At 40.6% G+C, this 16504-nt stretch overlaps 1 protein-coding gene across 4 annotated transcripts in view; it reads right to left on the bottom strand.

Moving 5' to 3' along the window:
• spata20 (spermatogenesis associated 20) overlaps positions 1 to 16504 on the bottom strand; it is a 39296-nt gene that overhangs the window by 20718 nt on the left and 2074 nt on the right. For 3 of the 4 annotated variants that reach the window (XM_044103510.1, XM_044103512.1, XM_044103513.1), the window contains exons 2-13: positions 15915 to 16043; positions 15746 to 15810; positions 15147 to 15301; positions 14915 to 15058; positions 13570 to 13771; positions 13241 to 13371; positions 12768 to 12872; positions 11762 to 11836; positions 10037 to 10249; positions 9717 to 9909; positions 8373 to 8541; positions 3870 to 4078 (exon numbers count right to left, since the gene is read on the bottom strand). In XM_044103510.1, the coding sequence (XP_043959445.1) occupies positions 3870 to 4078; positions 8373 to 8541; positions 9717 to 9909; positions 10037 to 10249; positions 11762 to 11836; positions 12768 to 12872; positions 13241 to 13371; positions 13570 to 13771; positions 14915 to 15058; positions 15147 to 15301; positions 15746 to 15810; positions 15915 to 16043 (1790 nt within the window). The remainder of the gene's footprint in view (positions 1 to 3869; positions 4079 to 8372; positions 8542 to 9716; positions 9910 to 10036; positions 10250 to 11761; positions 11837 to 12767; positions 12873 to 13240; positions 13372 to 13569; positions 13772 to 14914; positions 15059 to 15146; positions 15302 to 15745; positions 15811 to 15914; positions 16044 to 16504) is intronic. The other variant, XM_044103511.1, reaches the window with a different exon arrangement.

Raw genomic sequence — 16504 nt, 5'->3', positions numbered from 1 at the left:
GACGCAACATAAAAATAGCAACGGTAACCCGACAGAATTATTCAGCTGAAGCCACATGAACGTAACTATATAACGCATATTCCATCGTTTCTGTGACGAGCATGAATTAAAAATCACAAAGAGACACGTGCGCACTGACGCATAAGAGACTTGCAGAAAGGAGTGTGATTTCGCCCAGCTGTATGCTCTTTGTGAGCCCTGTGGTGGGGAAGATTTTAACAAACCTTCAAGTACACACACCAGGGTTTGGTAGGCGAGTGTGTCGCTTTCCACATGTCACGTTTTCCTTCTCTTAAGGAGCTCCGTCGAAAGGAGGTCGCAAACGCACACCGAGAGAGAGAGAGAGTTGTGGAGGGAATTGGTGCTACCATCAACAAAGAATACAGTCGCTAAATAAAACACCGCCTACACTTTCATCAACTTTTAAAGTCATAAAACTAATTATTATTTTTTTTTACCTGGTGTACTCTAACTTGATGTGTCTGTAATATATTTCTTTCACCTGGGAGTACGCCTGAAAAGTGCAGCGCTGCCTCAGGAGACAGAAACAGTTTGCAGTCTCAGGAAACTCAGCTAACTGAAAATAAATTCAAAGAAAAGCAGGACAGACAGTGAGGATGATTTTAACCTTCCTCTTCTGACACAAACACACACACACACACACAAGGGAGTCTGGCAAAGGCTGAGACACGTACAGAGGCATCGCCTTGGAGGTAATCTGTCTACAGCTGACAGGCTACGCTGCTGGGGAAGGCGTCCAACGCCGTGTCGCTAATGGCTTTCAACCCCACGCAGCGCAGACGCCGTAATGGTCCCCTCAGAAGGGAAACGACTCTCATGTCAGCGCCAATAAAATACAAGCGGGGGACACTTTTACATACATTCATGTGTGATATATGTACTACTTACTAGAAGGTCAGAAAAACTTGTAAGAGAAAGTTAATGGCAGCAATGACCTAGTCGAGAAAGAGACACAGCTAGATACAAACAGACTGGAAGGGGAGCACGCAAAGTTAATGGCAGCAAAGTGTTTATCAATGACTTCATATGGGAACTAGAGAGAGCTGTTTTAATTATCAAACGTCTGTACAGAGTGTTTGTGCTTGTACAGAGTGTTTATTAATGTTGGTTGTACACTTGTATTGAAAGTATAATTTCAATAAAATCTGATTTTTTCTTCCTTTTTTTTTCAAAAGGATAACTAAATGAAAAAAGAGAGGCGGCAAAGCAAAACAAAAAGTATTGGCCCCGGAGTATTTGCTTTCACTATGTGACAGAAAAAAAAGAAAAGCACACAAAGTCTGAGGCTGTTACGTCCAGATTGGATTATCTGGAAAGCTGTAAAGACATTTAAATAAAATCTATCTAACATAATGTAAGCAAGAAAGATCTCAAAAAGCAACACATCATGCCCCAATCTAAAAAAATTCAAGAACAGACGAGAAGTTAAAGAAGCACTATTATGTGTTTTCCAGGTACAGAGTGCTGCTTCATAGCACAATCATGTTGCCTTCAATTCATATAAAAATGCTGTATGTATCAAATATCACTTAAGAGAAATTAGACTTCATAATTTAATGCATTAAAATTGGGTCTCTGAAACTTTCTGAAACTCCGCCTTCAGGAAGTCATCACAAGATGGCTCCTCTATTAACCCTTTAATAACGTTTTTACCAGCATTGCACTGAGAAGTAGCTCATCATATTCACAGTTCGCAGGGCTGAATTCAAACGTCCCACAACCACTTGACCACACATCTATAGTGTGACGAAAAAAAAGAAAAAGTAGGAACTACAACAAACAAAACAAACAAGCAAACAAAAAAAAAAAAAAAACACACACTGGAATTTCATCAGCGACTTCATAAGTGGAAGATGGTTAAACACAGAGGAACTAAGCCTGGAGTACGTCTGATGGAAAACACAAATACAAAAAACACTTGAAGATGAAAGACTGATTATCTTTGTCAATAACTTGATCCGGAAAAAAGACACAACAAATATATAAGCACCAAATCAAGTGTACCTTAAAAATAAAAACAACAGAGAAAGCAAAATTAATTCATCAATTTGAGACATTTTGAATACAGAAGATGACTAGATACAAGCCAGAAGCTTGGACTCAACTGATCAATGGTAAAAAATAGCTTGTTAGCAGCTGAAGACAGGCTAGAGTGCACATCAAGGTTACAGCCATTTATATTCATATCTGAGCTTTCACCAACCGGCACACAACATTCAAAAGGTACGGTCTTATTTGAATTATTATTTGCAAAATCATGTGTAGAATGCAGGGAGAGTCACAAATTAAGAGGGGAAAAATAAGGAGGTTAGTGAGAGACGACAGGAGCAGAGTCGGGAAGTCGATTTCAGACTCCCGCTGTACTTTGCGGCGCTGTTGCAATCTGTCAGAAGCAGATGGACTGAGAGACAGACTGGAGACGAGTTTGACAGCTCTGGTGATCAAAGCAGCTCGAGAGGCAGGGCATCGGTGTAGTAGGGGCTTTTTATGGCAGAGAGGTTCACCGTGAGTGACTGACGGTTGACGGTGTTCTTACGGCGGACGGAGGAGTTCAATAATCCTCCCATCTTTTATCCTTTATCAAGTCACCTATCAGCCCATCCATCTCCTGCTGGCAGCCTCTTCTCATGAAGTGTAGCAAATGAGTGAAAGTGGCAGGGATATTACAGTAAAGCCTTCCAGATCCTCTGAGCTTGAAACGATCAATATGGCGTAGGGCAACAGAGGGGAAACAACAGATTCATGATGGACGAATAAATTAGTGAGTTTCTGACAAAAACAATCCGTCAAATTGTCTGTTGTTCCAATAATACAGACATCTGTTCATACCTCTGCTTTTCATCAGGGTTGTTTTAGCCAAACTGTTGTGATGTGCAGCCATCTGCAGTGCCTGTGCGGTTCAGACCTTGAATTCATCCAGTGTTTGGCGCTCTCCATCCCTCAGACTGGGCAAAAGCACAAAGGTCCTCTGCAGCAGGAGTTCTAATCATCCACCTGCCCATCAATCTTTTCTTTACTTCACCCCTGAAGCTACGAACCCCTACAGAAAACTGATACAGGCAGCGTTTCAAGCACTCCTCATGAAACATTGAAAACACATCGAGGTAAAAGACAAGCCCCGACACCATCAACGATACTGCCTTCTCTTCAACACAGATATGCACCAAGCACTGCTACAGGGTTCATGCGAGTTTCACCTTCTCAACTTGAGGCGTTTTTAAGACCATAATGAACAAAATTCAAGACCTATTGGATGACACAAGTGTACAAAAGGTTGGGAGCAGAAGTGAACCAGTGGCTAACACGAGCGTCATTCAGATAACTGCTGATAAATTTACACTTACCCTTATGTCAGTAAATTTAAAAATATGGTTGAATGCAGTTACTCTGTGCAGTTTAGTGACATTGATCATAGTTTTGCTTAAAGTAACTGGCATGCTGAAGAAGCCTCTTTAAAATCAGAATGTTTTTCTAGAGCAATATTTGTGTTTGTGGTGCTATGAATGCTGTGATATGCAGTGAGAGCCATACCTAAAAGAAATAATTGTTTTATTTATCATAACTTTTATACCACAAAATATTGTGGTAAAATTATGTCCATATCTCTCAGCGCCTCTACTCGTCAGAGTGTAAATCAAACATCTCAGCTCTTCGAAAAAAAAATAAATAAATAAATTTTTGCAGCTCTTATGAAGATACATTTGGAAATCCTGAGTTTAAAATAGGATTGCTCTTTAGTAAAAGAGTAAGTTTGATGTTTTGGTTCTCTCTGAAAGTCAGCCACTTTTATTAAGGCAGACTTGTTCAATTGGTCGTTAACGCAAATAATGAGCGAGGCTTTCACACACCCTCCTTCAGTCGCAGCAGAACCGCGGCGTCGCTGGGCTCGCTGCAGAAGTAACCTCCGCCCTGGTTGTCCCAGAACAGCGCGTCCTGCCTGGCCTGCAGCTCCTCGGCCCACCGCAGCCACTCCGTCTGGAACGTGGCCTCGTACAGGTCCAGCAGGCCACTAACGACGAAGGCGTAGTCGTCCAGGAAGCCGCAGATAGGAGGGGATCTGGACGACGCACAGAGGGAAAAGATGAAATGAGGACAGTAATCATTAAGTATTTATTGTTGGAGCAACATGGAAAAGCACTGTGATGAGCTCCACTGGTGAACTAGTTCAGGATCTTGTTTTTGTTGTTTTTTTTACACTTCATATTTTATACAGTAACTGTTTGTGCAAACCAGAATAGAAATCCAGAAAAAAAAAAACACACATTCCCAGGTAGGGCAGAGAAAAAGATACACTTTTATATGTCCGCCACAGAAATGATTTACAATATATATAAACAGACAGATCTGCAAATAGTAAGTACACCTCTAAATCAGAAGTTAGACATTCTCATCAAGGGCATGAATACCATTAAAATTTGAGACCTTTAATTATTTATTCAAACCATTTTTGTCAAGAATGCAGTGATTATGCAACTTTTTGGATAAGAATTATATGCACATAAGTACATTTATTTTATATACATTTCCCCCCAGTAACTATTTAGTTAAACCTCTTAAGGAGTTGCACTTCATCCTCATGGTTGTTTTATGGCTGAATATTTGATCGTACTGCTTGGTGGTGTTGGTACAGTTCATTCAAATTGGTAGTTTTATTTATACAAAGACCCAACTTTTAAGTTAAGTCCACAAATTTTCAACAACGTCAAGATTTTGGAAAGACCTATCCAGGAGCTAACTGTTGCCAGGAGCACAGTTTACAGTTTACTGGCCAATTGGCAAACTTTGAAAAGCCCAAGTTGGCGATTCCGATTTTGGCCGATAACGATTATTTTAGAATACAATATATTTTATTTATCCCCAAAGGGAATTTGCTTATTTGTTGAAATCTACTCCATCTTAGCTAATAATTACAAAGTTTGTAATATATATAAATATATATATATACCTAAGACTGATCATTTCAAAATGGCTGGATATAAACAAAAAAAAATAATAAGAAATCACATGCAATATATTTATAAATAAATAACCTATAAATGAGCGCAGAAAAGTTTTTTAATGAAATAGCAGACTTTATTTATGACTGGCACTGTGACCGTCGCTAAGATGGTAATAGTGGGGTGGCTGCTGTTTATGGAGTGGCCAATGGGAAGCTGGGCTTCACAGTGAACAGTGATTGTGCCTCTTCTCTACTTTGTGGCAGGTTCAAGTTTTGGTAGTTCCCTGTACAAATCTATCGAGTTAACAGAACTTTCCCATCAATCTTCATGCTTTGATGAATAGTAAATCTGAGTTTTACAAAATCAGAAATTCCATTCAGCCAAGAAAGACGTCTACAAAGCAAAGGGTACAATCTCTGTTTCAAACTCTTTAGAGTCGTCAATCCCTTCTTCTCCATGTCTAAAAACAACCTTGTAAGGCTGATACCGATTCTGAAGTACTTTCTTCCTCGCTGATAGTATTGCGTCACCACTTTTTATAAACTGTTGTTATTCCACTGTCCTCCGTCCCTCCAGTTCTCACAACGCCACCCCCCCAGATGAGTGAGTGCAAGAGGACGGACTGTGACAGGAGGCCAGATAGTGCTGTGTCAGGCGAGGCTGATGGTGGAGAGGGTGAAAACCTAAAAGTGATTTGGAGGAGATGAAGTGCATTCTTGTGAGAGGTCATAAAAAGCCATGAAGTCACGCTGCAGTGAGACAAGAAATCGGTTGCGGCATCAGTCGAGTTAAAAGGAGTCAGCAAGAATCAGGATGGGTATGACAAGGTTGCAAATGTTCGGGAGGGGGAACTGATATTAACAATTTCAATCAGTTGTTGCAATATATAAATTATAATACTTCAAACTAATTTGTTTGAATTGGCATCAGTGCTTTCGTAAAAAGCATGCAGCTACTAGGTGGAAGCAACACTAGAAGTTGTTAACAAGAAGAAGATGACCCTTAGTACATGCTGCAATGCTATAGCCACAAGGTGGCAGCTCTGTGCATCAAGTGAGATGCTATTAAAGTTTAAAAGATTGGATCTGACTTTACCCAATTGCTTACGTTTAGTCATGATGTAAGTAATGTGCCAGCTTGAAGCTTACCAGATTTTGGGTGTGTTGTAAACAACTATACCCCAATGTAAAGAGAGAAATGTGGAGCTGAACAACATCTTTGCTAGCAATAAAATGTCTTAACCCTCCCGCGGTCTTAAGAGCCAGGGTCCTTTGGACGGCGGGTTGCACTGACAATACATGTGCTTTTACAAAAGTTTTTTAGCGTGGTTTATGGAACTGACAGTTTGACTGGATAAAGACCGCCTCCTCTCTTCCCCACTGTTCGACCGTGACATCTGCCGCGTTCTTCCTGAGCGTCGCACTAAGATAGCGGGAGGGTTAAACATTCCTCTTGGTTCAATTTTAATTGCTCAATATTTAAAAGAGTGACCAACATGAGCTGAACAACTTTGTTGACTTCTTCTGCTGTTGCTTCTAAACTTACAAGCAGGAATCCATAAACTAGCACAGAAAGTCGTCATTCACAACTTTTCCTTCTGTTTGCCGATTTGCCTGGTTGAAATTCTGCCTTGAGGAAGAAATCGAATTGCGTAAGAAGGCAATTTCCAGGCTAATTAGAAACTAATTTATATTTAGCAAACCAGCTCCATATGACATTACTGGTACCAAAACAGCTCATTCTCAAAGTAAAACTACTCTCCACCCTCCTTCTGCTCCTTAAAGACGTAAATGCATTCAATTTTCGGTTGGCAGGAAGGAGCCCCAGAAACCACAGCACCAACTCCACATCCTATTAACCCAGTTAGTCTCAGCCCCTACCATTCCTCCTGGTAAATGGGCTCGCGGCCCATACCTGGCCCGGTTCGCATGGAAGCTGAACCAGATCTGAGAAATGAGCCTCTGTAAGCACTTTCGAAGACGACACCATTCTGAACGGGACGGTAATGAATGAGACGGGCGCCGTGGAACAAGGCCAGGGTGGTTAGGCACAAAGTGTGTATTTGTTCATGTATGTGCTTCAAATTGATTATGTTCCATCGAGCAGGTTGTGGGACTCTTGGCACATTTTTCTGCTGATTCGATAGCATTTCACACTCACTCATTCACAGTAACTGGGACACAGTGACTGGCCAGCGGAACAAGGCCAACTGAAGTTGTTGTGTTGGATCAACAAGAGAGTCAGTATCTGACTTTGAGGGTGTGTTCTGAGACTTTAAAAATATTAACATCTTAATACACTAACTGAGTGACATTAATTTAGTAAGTTAAAATTAAGAGTAAAACGAAAAGCTCTCGTCTCACCCATGAGAAATTCAGTCTGCAACATTAGTTATTCAATAGGCCTTGAAAATGAAATTAAAACAAGGCCAATCATGTTAAAATATGCAGCCTGATAGAAGCTAGAAGAAAAATCCAAAAACCGAGCTGTTGGATAGAAACAGCTTTACAATAACCAGGTTGCATGGGACCATGACGGCTGAAATCTTATTTACCCAGATGTTATGGTTGCCTGTTTTCATGTAAACAACCATGAACATTTCATAACTTTCTACAGTTTCAATATAAAAAACATTTTTTGATGCAATACTTAAATATTTTTTATAAAAAGGTGAAACATGCTTTTTATGATTTATTATTCTATTATATTTAAGACCAAACACACAAGAAAAAGTCTGCATAAAATGGCCTCAAGAGGCAAAATTAAGTGAGCATATTTGACCATTTTTTAGCTCGAACAACAAAAACATTTTAGTGACAGTTCAGATAGATTTATACAGATACAGGGATGTTGTGTTTTTGACTAAATGGTGTAAAACAAGTTTAGAGAAGACAGAGCTAGGATTTACTTGGATGTAATTGCTGATATGTATCTGCAATGTAGGGTGGGCTCTATTTACTAATTTGGCATTTTTATTACAATTTCCCCTATGCATGCCTCACTGTTTATATTTTTATTTGTGAAAGAGTTTAAAAATCATGACTTTTTATTTCCCCTGCAATTTTGCAATTATTCAATCTCTTGTAGTGGTCTGTCACATAAAATCCAATTCTGTGGTCGCAAAAATCAAACAATTCCGGGTTTCTTTATAAGAAAAGTTAGGCCTAAATACAATCTGTCTGCTTGGAATTTTTTCAAAATCTCTTTTTTTCTATATGTAGATTTTGGATGGGGTTTATTGAGGAAAAAACTACAAAATTTGTTGGACAAATATTTCTCAAGGACACATAATCAGTAATTTTACTTACAAAAAAAAGAAATCATAAAAATTGAAATCCTGAAGGGATGGCCTGATAAAATATGTGAAAAAGTTTAAGCGGTATGAGTACTTCACAAAGTACTGCATCTTACATCTGTTGCACCTCCATCTGGTCTCCGCGGTAACAAGATCGGAACATGTTCTGCTGATCGGGGTCCCACAGGTGCGCCTTTAGGAAGTTTCCCGCTTGCACCGCTCTCTCCAGCAGCACCTCGTTCCCCAGCACGGCTCCAACCCGAGCGAAGGCGGACAGCATCAGGCCTGCAAGGGCGGAAAGCGGTAATAATGATGCTCGTGGTGGTGATTAGCTCCAAAATAACTCCATCTCATGTTAAAACATCACGTTCCCCTTGCCAAGGTGCCAATGTGTAGCCCGCGCCAAAATTCCCAGCGCAGTTATTTCTGCCCCCTAAACCTCCATTTCTCTCTTTGAAGTTTCCCCACGTTCTCTCATCATCCACTACATCCTTCCCTTCCTCCCTCTGTCCGTCCGTCCACACCTCTTTCATGTAGAGTATCAAAGCCAGTGGCGCACAGCCCGGTCTTCAAAGTGCGGCGGCGGCGGCGGAGGACAGGTGATTAATGGAGGAGTTTGTTCATTAGAGAGCAGAAGAAGAGGCTCGGGACTAATTGGAAAGTTCTCGGGATGGCAGGGCCTCATTACCTCGCTAACATACCGTCAGGAGAGATCTGGTGAAGAAACCCAACTTGTGGGTGAGCATGACTGTTTATGCGTGTGCTTAGTAATTAACTACATTTTTATAGATGATGGGCAAAACAATGGAAAGGAGCGTTAAAATTAGCGCCACGTTAATGTGGAAAAACAAAGGTTTTATTAATTGATACGCTTTTTCTCCACCTTGAAAAACTTTATCATAGTTTGTCTTGTCACAACTGCCAACCTCAGTGCATGTCACTAGATTGCCATCTGATGTGGATAACAATACAAGACACAGCTTTCCACTGTTGATCCTTCACTGAATGGACAATCAATCCCCACCGTTAAACATGATGGTTTGACTGCAGTGTTTGCAAGTTGATGTCAATGGATGTTTTCCATTCAGAATTTGGGTTGGGTAGTTTTACATATAGATTAGGCAAAAACGTACCCCAAAGTTCATATCCCAAAAGGCTAACAGTTGCAACAGCAGCAAAAGGAGCTCCATCAAAATGTTGAGTCAGTGGAAGAGGAAACTTAAGTTTCCACACATTTCAGATTTTATTTAAGAATATCTGGGGAAAAGTGTAGAAAAGATTGCTTCCACTTCACACTTAGGCACCAGTTTGTGCTGATAACATGAAATCCTAATAAAATACATTAAAGGTTTTGGTTGTAATATGACAATCAGTAAAAAAATAAAATAAAAGAAAGAAGGTATTGAAATCTGAGATCTGCTGCTTTTACTTTTCGCTGCCTTGTTAGACTTGGACTTTACCATTCCAGGAAGCCAGTATCTTGGTGTCCAGGTGGGGTCGCGGGCGAATCTGCCTCACTTCTGCCATTCTGCCTCTGGCTGTGGTCATGACTTCGTTGAATTTCTCAATGGTGATGCCAAAGTGAGCAGCTGTTAGCTCCGCTGAATAACGGATGATCAGCACATTTTTCCCCTGCAGCTCCCCGTGTGGATCCTGGCAATAGGGAGCATAAAGTCTTCACCAACACTGACCCTTAACGTCTGTGACGGTCACCATGTCGACGAGCGGAAACCGTCGAAAGCAGATATGGCCGTAATATATTGAAATAATACAATCAGACCTGCTCAGCTGCAACGTTGCCTTGCTCCTTGACTCCGAAGTGGTGCATAAAGACGTCTGCGAGCGTGGTGGCTCCGACCGCGCCCTCTACCACATCAGGCAGGTGCTCCCGCACTTCTGAGGCTGTCCACACACAGAAGGCTCCCTCTCGCTTCTCCGGCCCCCCTGATGCTGGGACGGAGTCGGCATCTTCTGCACTGTAAAAGCCCCCAGACTGGAAAACAGCACTAATTTATTAACACGATTGGTAAAGGTGTGCTAAAAGGACCTAAAGTGAATAAATCCATTAAAAATGTATGAGGAATCAACCATGGCAGAAATGTTCTGGGGACACATAAAAAAACCGTTACGACACAATATCTGGAAAAACGTTTCTACAAACTTCTACTTGGCGACCGTTGACACAATAAACGGTGGCAACTGTTATTAAAGTGAGAGTTGGGTCTTTCATCAAAATAATGATCCAAAATAATAAATCAACTCATGACAATTAAATACTTCAAAGTGCTGACTGACGGAGTACCACTAACACTGCAACCAGGGATTTTGATCAAAATAATTATTTCCTAGCAGCTGTTTGTCCCCACTGAATAAATGATATAAAATTAAAGACGAGATATTTTAAAAATTCAGTCAGATATTGGGGGGGAGAAAAAAAACTACATTTTAAGATTTAACAATTCTTACAAATTTTTACCAGAGGGGACAATAAATGTTGCCAGCAACATAAATAAATAACGACACTATAAAGACGATTAAAGGATTTTTAAGTCATAAATATGCAGATATAAGTTATTTCTGCAGCTGTATCTGCTTCCCTCCTATAAATTATTTCCAAAAACAATTTCTCAATAATTGTTTATATTTCTGTTATATTTTTTGTCAATGCATAGACCGATACTTTCAGGAGTTCCCTCAAGGTGAGTTCTTAGCCCACTGCTGTTTAACTTTCTTCCTTTTAGGTCAAATACAACATTTTGCAAAAGTATTCTCATGTCATGCACTTTGCTAATTTGCTATTTAGGTGACCTCTGAATGTAACTGGCAGGACTTGATTTTAGTCATTTACAAAGCCCCAAACCAATTTTCAAATTTTATTAGTAAAACTTTTTCAAACTAAGAACCACTTCCTGATGGTCACTCGCATAAAATCCCAGAAGGACACAAAATGATTTGCAGTTGTATTTGGGAAATGTTCAAGGGGTGAGAATACTTTTCCGACATTTTATGTCTGACCGCCAATTAAACAATGCTCTTAATCTAAGCCTAAGAAAGCACTAACATTACCGCCATATTTGACGGTACTTTATAAAGACCTACAAAGCCATCTAAGCTCTCTGGTTGTAATATAATGTGACAGTTAGCAGAACTCAGGGACTCTGGCTCCCGAAAGGAAGCAACACAGCAAGTCACACAAAAAGTGGAAAGAGTCTACAGAAAATTATCCTGGGCATGGTACTTCATTAGATTATAATTACTTCATAAATCTAAAAAAAATTCAACAATAAAAGTCTGTTTTTAATTGTATGCTCTGTTCACTACTGTCCCCTCATTAATCAAAGAGGAGAAAGGCTGACCTGTACAGGAGAGCGAGGCTTTAACAGGATTTGTCAGCAATGTTCCACCCGGGGCCCCAAGGGACATACGAACATACTAGCAGTACTCAAGAGAAACTAAGACAGTTTTCACATAGAAGACAGCAGCAGCCGAGCTGTCGATGATTCACCTCGTCACTCAGGTCCCTGGAGACGTACAGCAGTATGTCCTTAGCCACGTCTGCGTAGAACTGCTCACCTGATACCTGGAAAAGCATGGAAAACACCTGCATGAGGGCTATGATTCAACCAGAGCTCGACCCCTAACGGTATCGTCTTGTGATTTATCAACAGGATGTTCCCAGCAGAACCTTACAAGAGCGCTCAGGGTACTTGTATATCATCATTAAACACAGCGAGTATATGTGGCTGTATTTCAGCTCGTGTCTGTTGGTCTTTGTTATTTAGTCTGAGTCTACACACCAAAAAATAAACAGGTCAGTGCAACAGACTCTGAGGAAGATACCACAAACTCTGAGACTCAGATTCAACTAGTTTTTACCTAATCCTAAACAAAACACAACAAAACCCCATCAATTGTGAAATGCTAAAGGCTCACCCCAAGTCTCACACTCTGGGTTTTCGTCTGACTCAGTTAAGTGCCAATGAATAACTTCTTTACCGTCCTCAACATCCTGTCTGCTGTAGTTCACTGACAATTTTTAGGCTCCACCTTTTCTCTAGATCTGTGATGATTGTCACACAAAGACATTGTTGGGAAGAAGGTATGGCAGAGACTGTACTTCCTACCACAACAAAAAAGTACCTTGGAACAGAGTAATTCAAGGTACTGCCATCCTGGACACAAACTGTTTGGGTTTTTACATTCAGGCCAACGCTACAAAATCAAGAACGTTTCATCTCCCATGTTGCTTCTCTGATCAACAAAATTGACACCTTACAGAAAGACTTGTCAACTACTTTACTGTGAAACAGAAATACACATACTGGCACTATTCTATAAGATATGTTGCACAAAATATCAGTGTAAGTCCATATACACTTTGCTTTTATCTCCTCTAATGAAGTTTACATTTAATGTCTATTAAGTGTGAGCATGTGTAGCTGAAGTCGAAATCCTTGTTTGTAAGCACAAACTTGTAAACAAGAAAGCTGATTCTGAAGAGGAAACCAAACCTGAAAAGCGGTTATGTAAGCCACAGCCAGCTGAGCCTGGTCATACAGCATCTTCTCAAAGTGAGGAACGTGCCACGAAGAGTCGGTGGAGTAACGATGAAAACCCTGGAAAAACAGCCGGAAGAAGGAGGTCGTTTCCAGTAAAACTGTCAGAAAACACATACAGCAAACACCAATGCTGTATGACTAAGAAAATGAAGCTCTAACTGTCTCATTGGGCTTTTAACAACTAATATTAATCTCACCACAACACACACTGAGGAGAAGGGGAAGGAAAGTTAAAAAAAAACATCTACAGTCAACTCTTGGTTGGAGAACTGCAGCACAGAGTGGCATCTTAGGGTCACTGACCCTTTTTACAGCAACTGATTTACACACTGATGTTATACAGAAGACACAATATTTGTATGATAAAACTGCATGAATTCATTTATACATGAATAACTTCCTACGTTCCCAGCATGGATACGAACCTGTGCAATGTGGTCGTGGATGCCTCCCAGTGCCATCATTCGGAGTGTGTGCAAGGCCATCTGGAGTGCCTCGACCCCCTCTGAGGTGGAGCAATTCACGGACCAATAAGACATGAGGAACATCAGATTCACTGCAGAGGGACAGAAAGACCAACTCACATGAGTTCTCATCCGGCTGGTATACATCTGTGAAGCAGATCTGAGCTATGGTGCAAACAGAACAGAGGATGGGAAGAGCTACCATTTTCTTTAGCCATTTAAGCAAAACCATCAGGACAAATGGAAACTAGAGAGTTGCAGATGAGCACTCTGGCTCCAGGTGAGTCTACCTGGTGTGGGGAACTTTGGAGCATCCTTAAAGCCTCCGTACTCTTCCTCATAGGAGTGGGCCAGCTGCTGGAAGCAGCGATTAGCAACGTCTGGGGCTAAGGGAGGGCTTTCTCCTGGGTTCGCAGTGATGGTTGTGCCTTTCTTTAGAGCGTCGATGATCCTCTCACCACTGGACTCTAAAGTCGCTCGGTTGTTCTGCCACTGCAGAGAGGAAGCCACTTTTCAGAGCCTTTTAATGAACACATTGCAACGTGACGTCACGCATGCAAGATCTTGCCCCCAGCTCCCTGCTGGAGGGCAATAACTCCTCAATAACAATGACTGCAATTGGTTTTAGCTGGCAAATTGTCAACATACCGAGCTAAATCTTAAATGTAAGCATGACGCATCAAAGGAAAAGGGACGTAGTGCTTAGCTACTAATTGCCAACACTGTGACATCTAGATAAGGTTCAAGAGTATCACAATTCACGGGTTAGAAAAAAGTTCTAATTTAAAAAAAAAAAGCGATGGTGAGGGAAGAAGGCCAGTTACGCTAGCTTGACTTTGACAACGTTAACATGTAGATGTGCTGCAGAATTTGGTATGTTTCTGTTGAGTTAAAGGGAAGCCACACATACATTCTGACAGATCATCAGTACAGCAGGTCTTCTGCTCTTTGTGTGGGAAATATTTGTGTTTTTTGGTGTTTAATCCTGATACACTAGTGGAGCTGTCGTCAGCTGCCACGGCAACGAGTCTGTGCGTAGCGCAGCTGCCACAGACAGTAAGGACAAAAGAAGAATAAGAGTGGTTGAGTTATTCTTCAACGGCTTTTCTGCGTTATTTTCCTTTAGTTGTAGCGCACGTCACTGAATTAATAGCACCTTGTTCTCCAGGTTTCAATTTGGTAATGGAACTGTTCTACAACAGCAGTGCAGCTATAGATGGCATGTAAAAGAGCAGTCTTCTAGCCCTCCAGTGTTGTGCGCATACACAAAATATCTGGATGCAAACAATGACGTGCAACATGTCTACAAATAGCGGTGCACCGGTTGTCTTCTGGCCCATCACCAATCTTTGAAGAGCCTGATCTGTTGAATCTGACTGTGGCTGATATTGATTTTCTTTTTCTGAAAAGTCCCTGGCTATAGAGACAAAGTTGCCATGCAGACGTGAGTTGGTGGGCTGCAACAGATTTTCAGACATTTCCATTGGCAGATAAAACCTGTTTGTCACACAAGTGTGGGCTGTTCTCCCAAAATCCAAGAAATCGGACCGACCTGTTGGTGCACGCCTAATATTTAATATTTACTTCTTAATATTTTCAGTCTAATTATTGAGTGTTTCTACAAAGTCCTGCCACCTGTTCAATGATTCTTATCAGGACTGTCTTGAAGCCTGGTCTTCTTCCTTGGTCCCTCGGGGGGAAGTAAGTACCTCCGATAAAAGGTCGAAGGTCGGGAGTTAACCACACACTCATGGGCCAGCCTCCACCACCACTTGTTGCCTGACACGAAAATAAATAAATCAAACAACCAAATGCGAAAAATAACCGTCGTTGAGAAAAAAAAAAGTCTAACAAGAAACACACAAACCTGCACAAAGGTCATGTAGACCTTGTCCACGTCGGGTCTCTCTTCTCTGTCCAGTTTGATGCAGACAAAGTTGTCACTGAGGATTTGTCCAATCTCCTCATCTTTGAAAGACTCTCTCTCCATAACGTGACACCAATGGCACGTTGAATAGCCCACTGGTGGTTGGAGACCATCATAGAGAATCAGTAGGCATAACTATAGCAAACGCAGAGTGCTGAGAACAGGCATTTTGTCACTTCAATGTGAATCTTTTGATAAGTGGTGTGAAGGTCATATTGTCTTAATCTTACAAAATCAGAGCCTGGTAGCTACTTTGAATAATTAATTGAGCTTACTGTCCAAGCTGATAACTGGGAGCAATTGGAATATTAATGTATGATTAAGTTGAAATCAGTTGAAATTTGTTGTGAATTGGCACTATATAGATGAAATTGAATTGAATTAAAGCCTTTCTTTATATTTCACGAAGGATCCCAACTGATATGTTTTTGTCTTTTGAGATTCTCCGTTTTGAACGGACTGAAACACAACAAACTCCAATCATCTGGTCTTAAGTAATAATAATAATAATAATAATAATGTTGAATTGAACGTCTCACCTGATAAGAAGATGGGTTTGTCTTCCCTTTTTGCCTTTTCAAACGCCTCATGTCCCCATGGATACCTGGAAAAACAGACAAAAACAAACAAACAAACAAAAACAAAATAATTACATTCCAACATACCAATTTATTAAGATGAATAAATGTCAGGTTTAAAGGGCCTCACCAGTCGACGGGGTTGTGTGCATGTTGTAACAGGTATGGCGACCGCTCATTGGCCAACCTGTTTGTGTGTTTGGGATGCGTGGACGGTGGATGGCTACTCCCTGATGCCATGCTCAGGAACACAGACGGACTGCACACACAGCAAAGATACAGTCACTACAACAACCAGTAGTTTCATCTTTATTTCAATATGCAAACTTGGTATAACAGCAGTTAACAGTGTGTCTGTTTTACATTTTCCGCTTATACATGTCAAAGTAATACACAGTAGTAACTATACCAGGGCTGCACCAAACAATTATTTTATCAATTGACTATTCTATCGATTATTTTTGAAGATTAATTCATTAATTCATTGCATTAAAGAAAATTGGCATATTTTACAGATTTTCACTGTTTTTCACACAGTATTTGAAATACATTAAAATATTCAAGTAAGCAAATAATTCAATTACATTTTTCAGTAAGAAAACAAAACTTTTGCTTAAACAAACATAGAATTCCTTGAATGAATTTGTAGCAAACGTGCATCTACAGCTAGGAAAAAAATAAATAAATACGGTCTACTAATCTGTTGATTAATTTTGGGTT

This window comes from Gambusia affinis, linkage group LG20, assembly GCF_019740435.1.
Source record: "Gambusia affinis linkage group LG20, SWU_Gaff_1.0, whole genome shotgun sequence".
Taxonomy (NCBI): Eukaryota; Metazoa; Chordata; class Actinopteri; order Cyprinodontiformes; family Poeciliidae; genus Gambusia; species Gambusia affinis.
The sequence above is the reverse complement of the archived record's forward strand: the minus strand, read 5'-3'. Positions and strand labels throughout refer to the sequence as shown.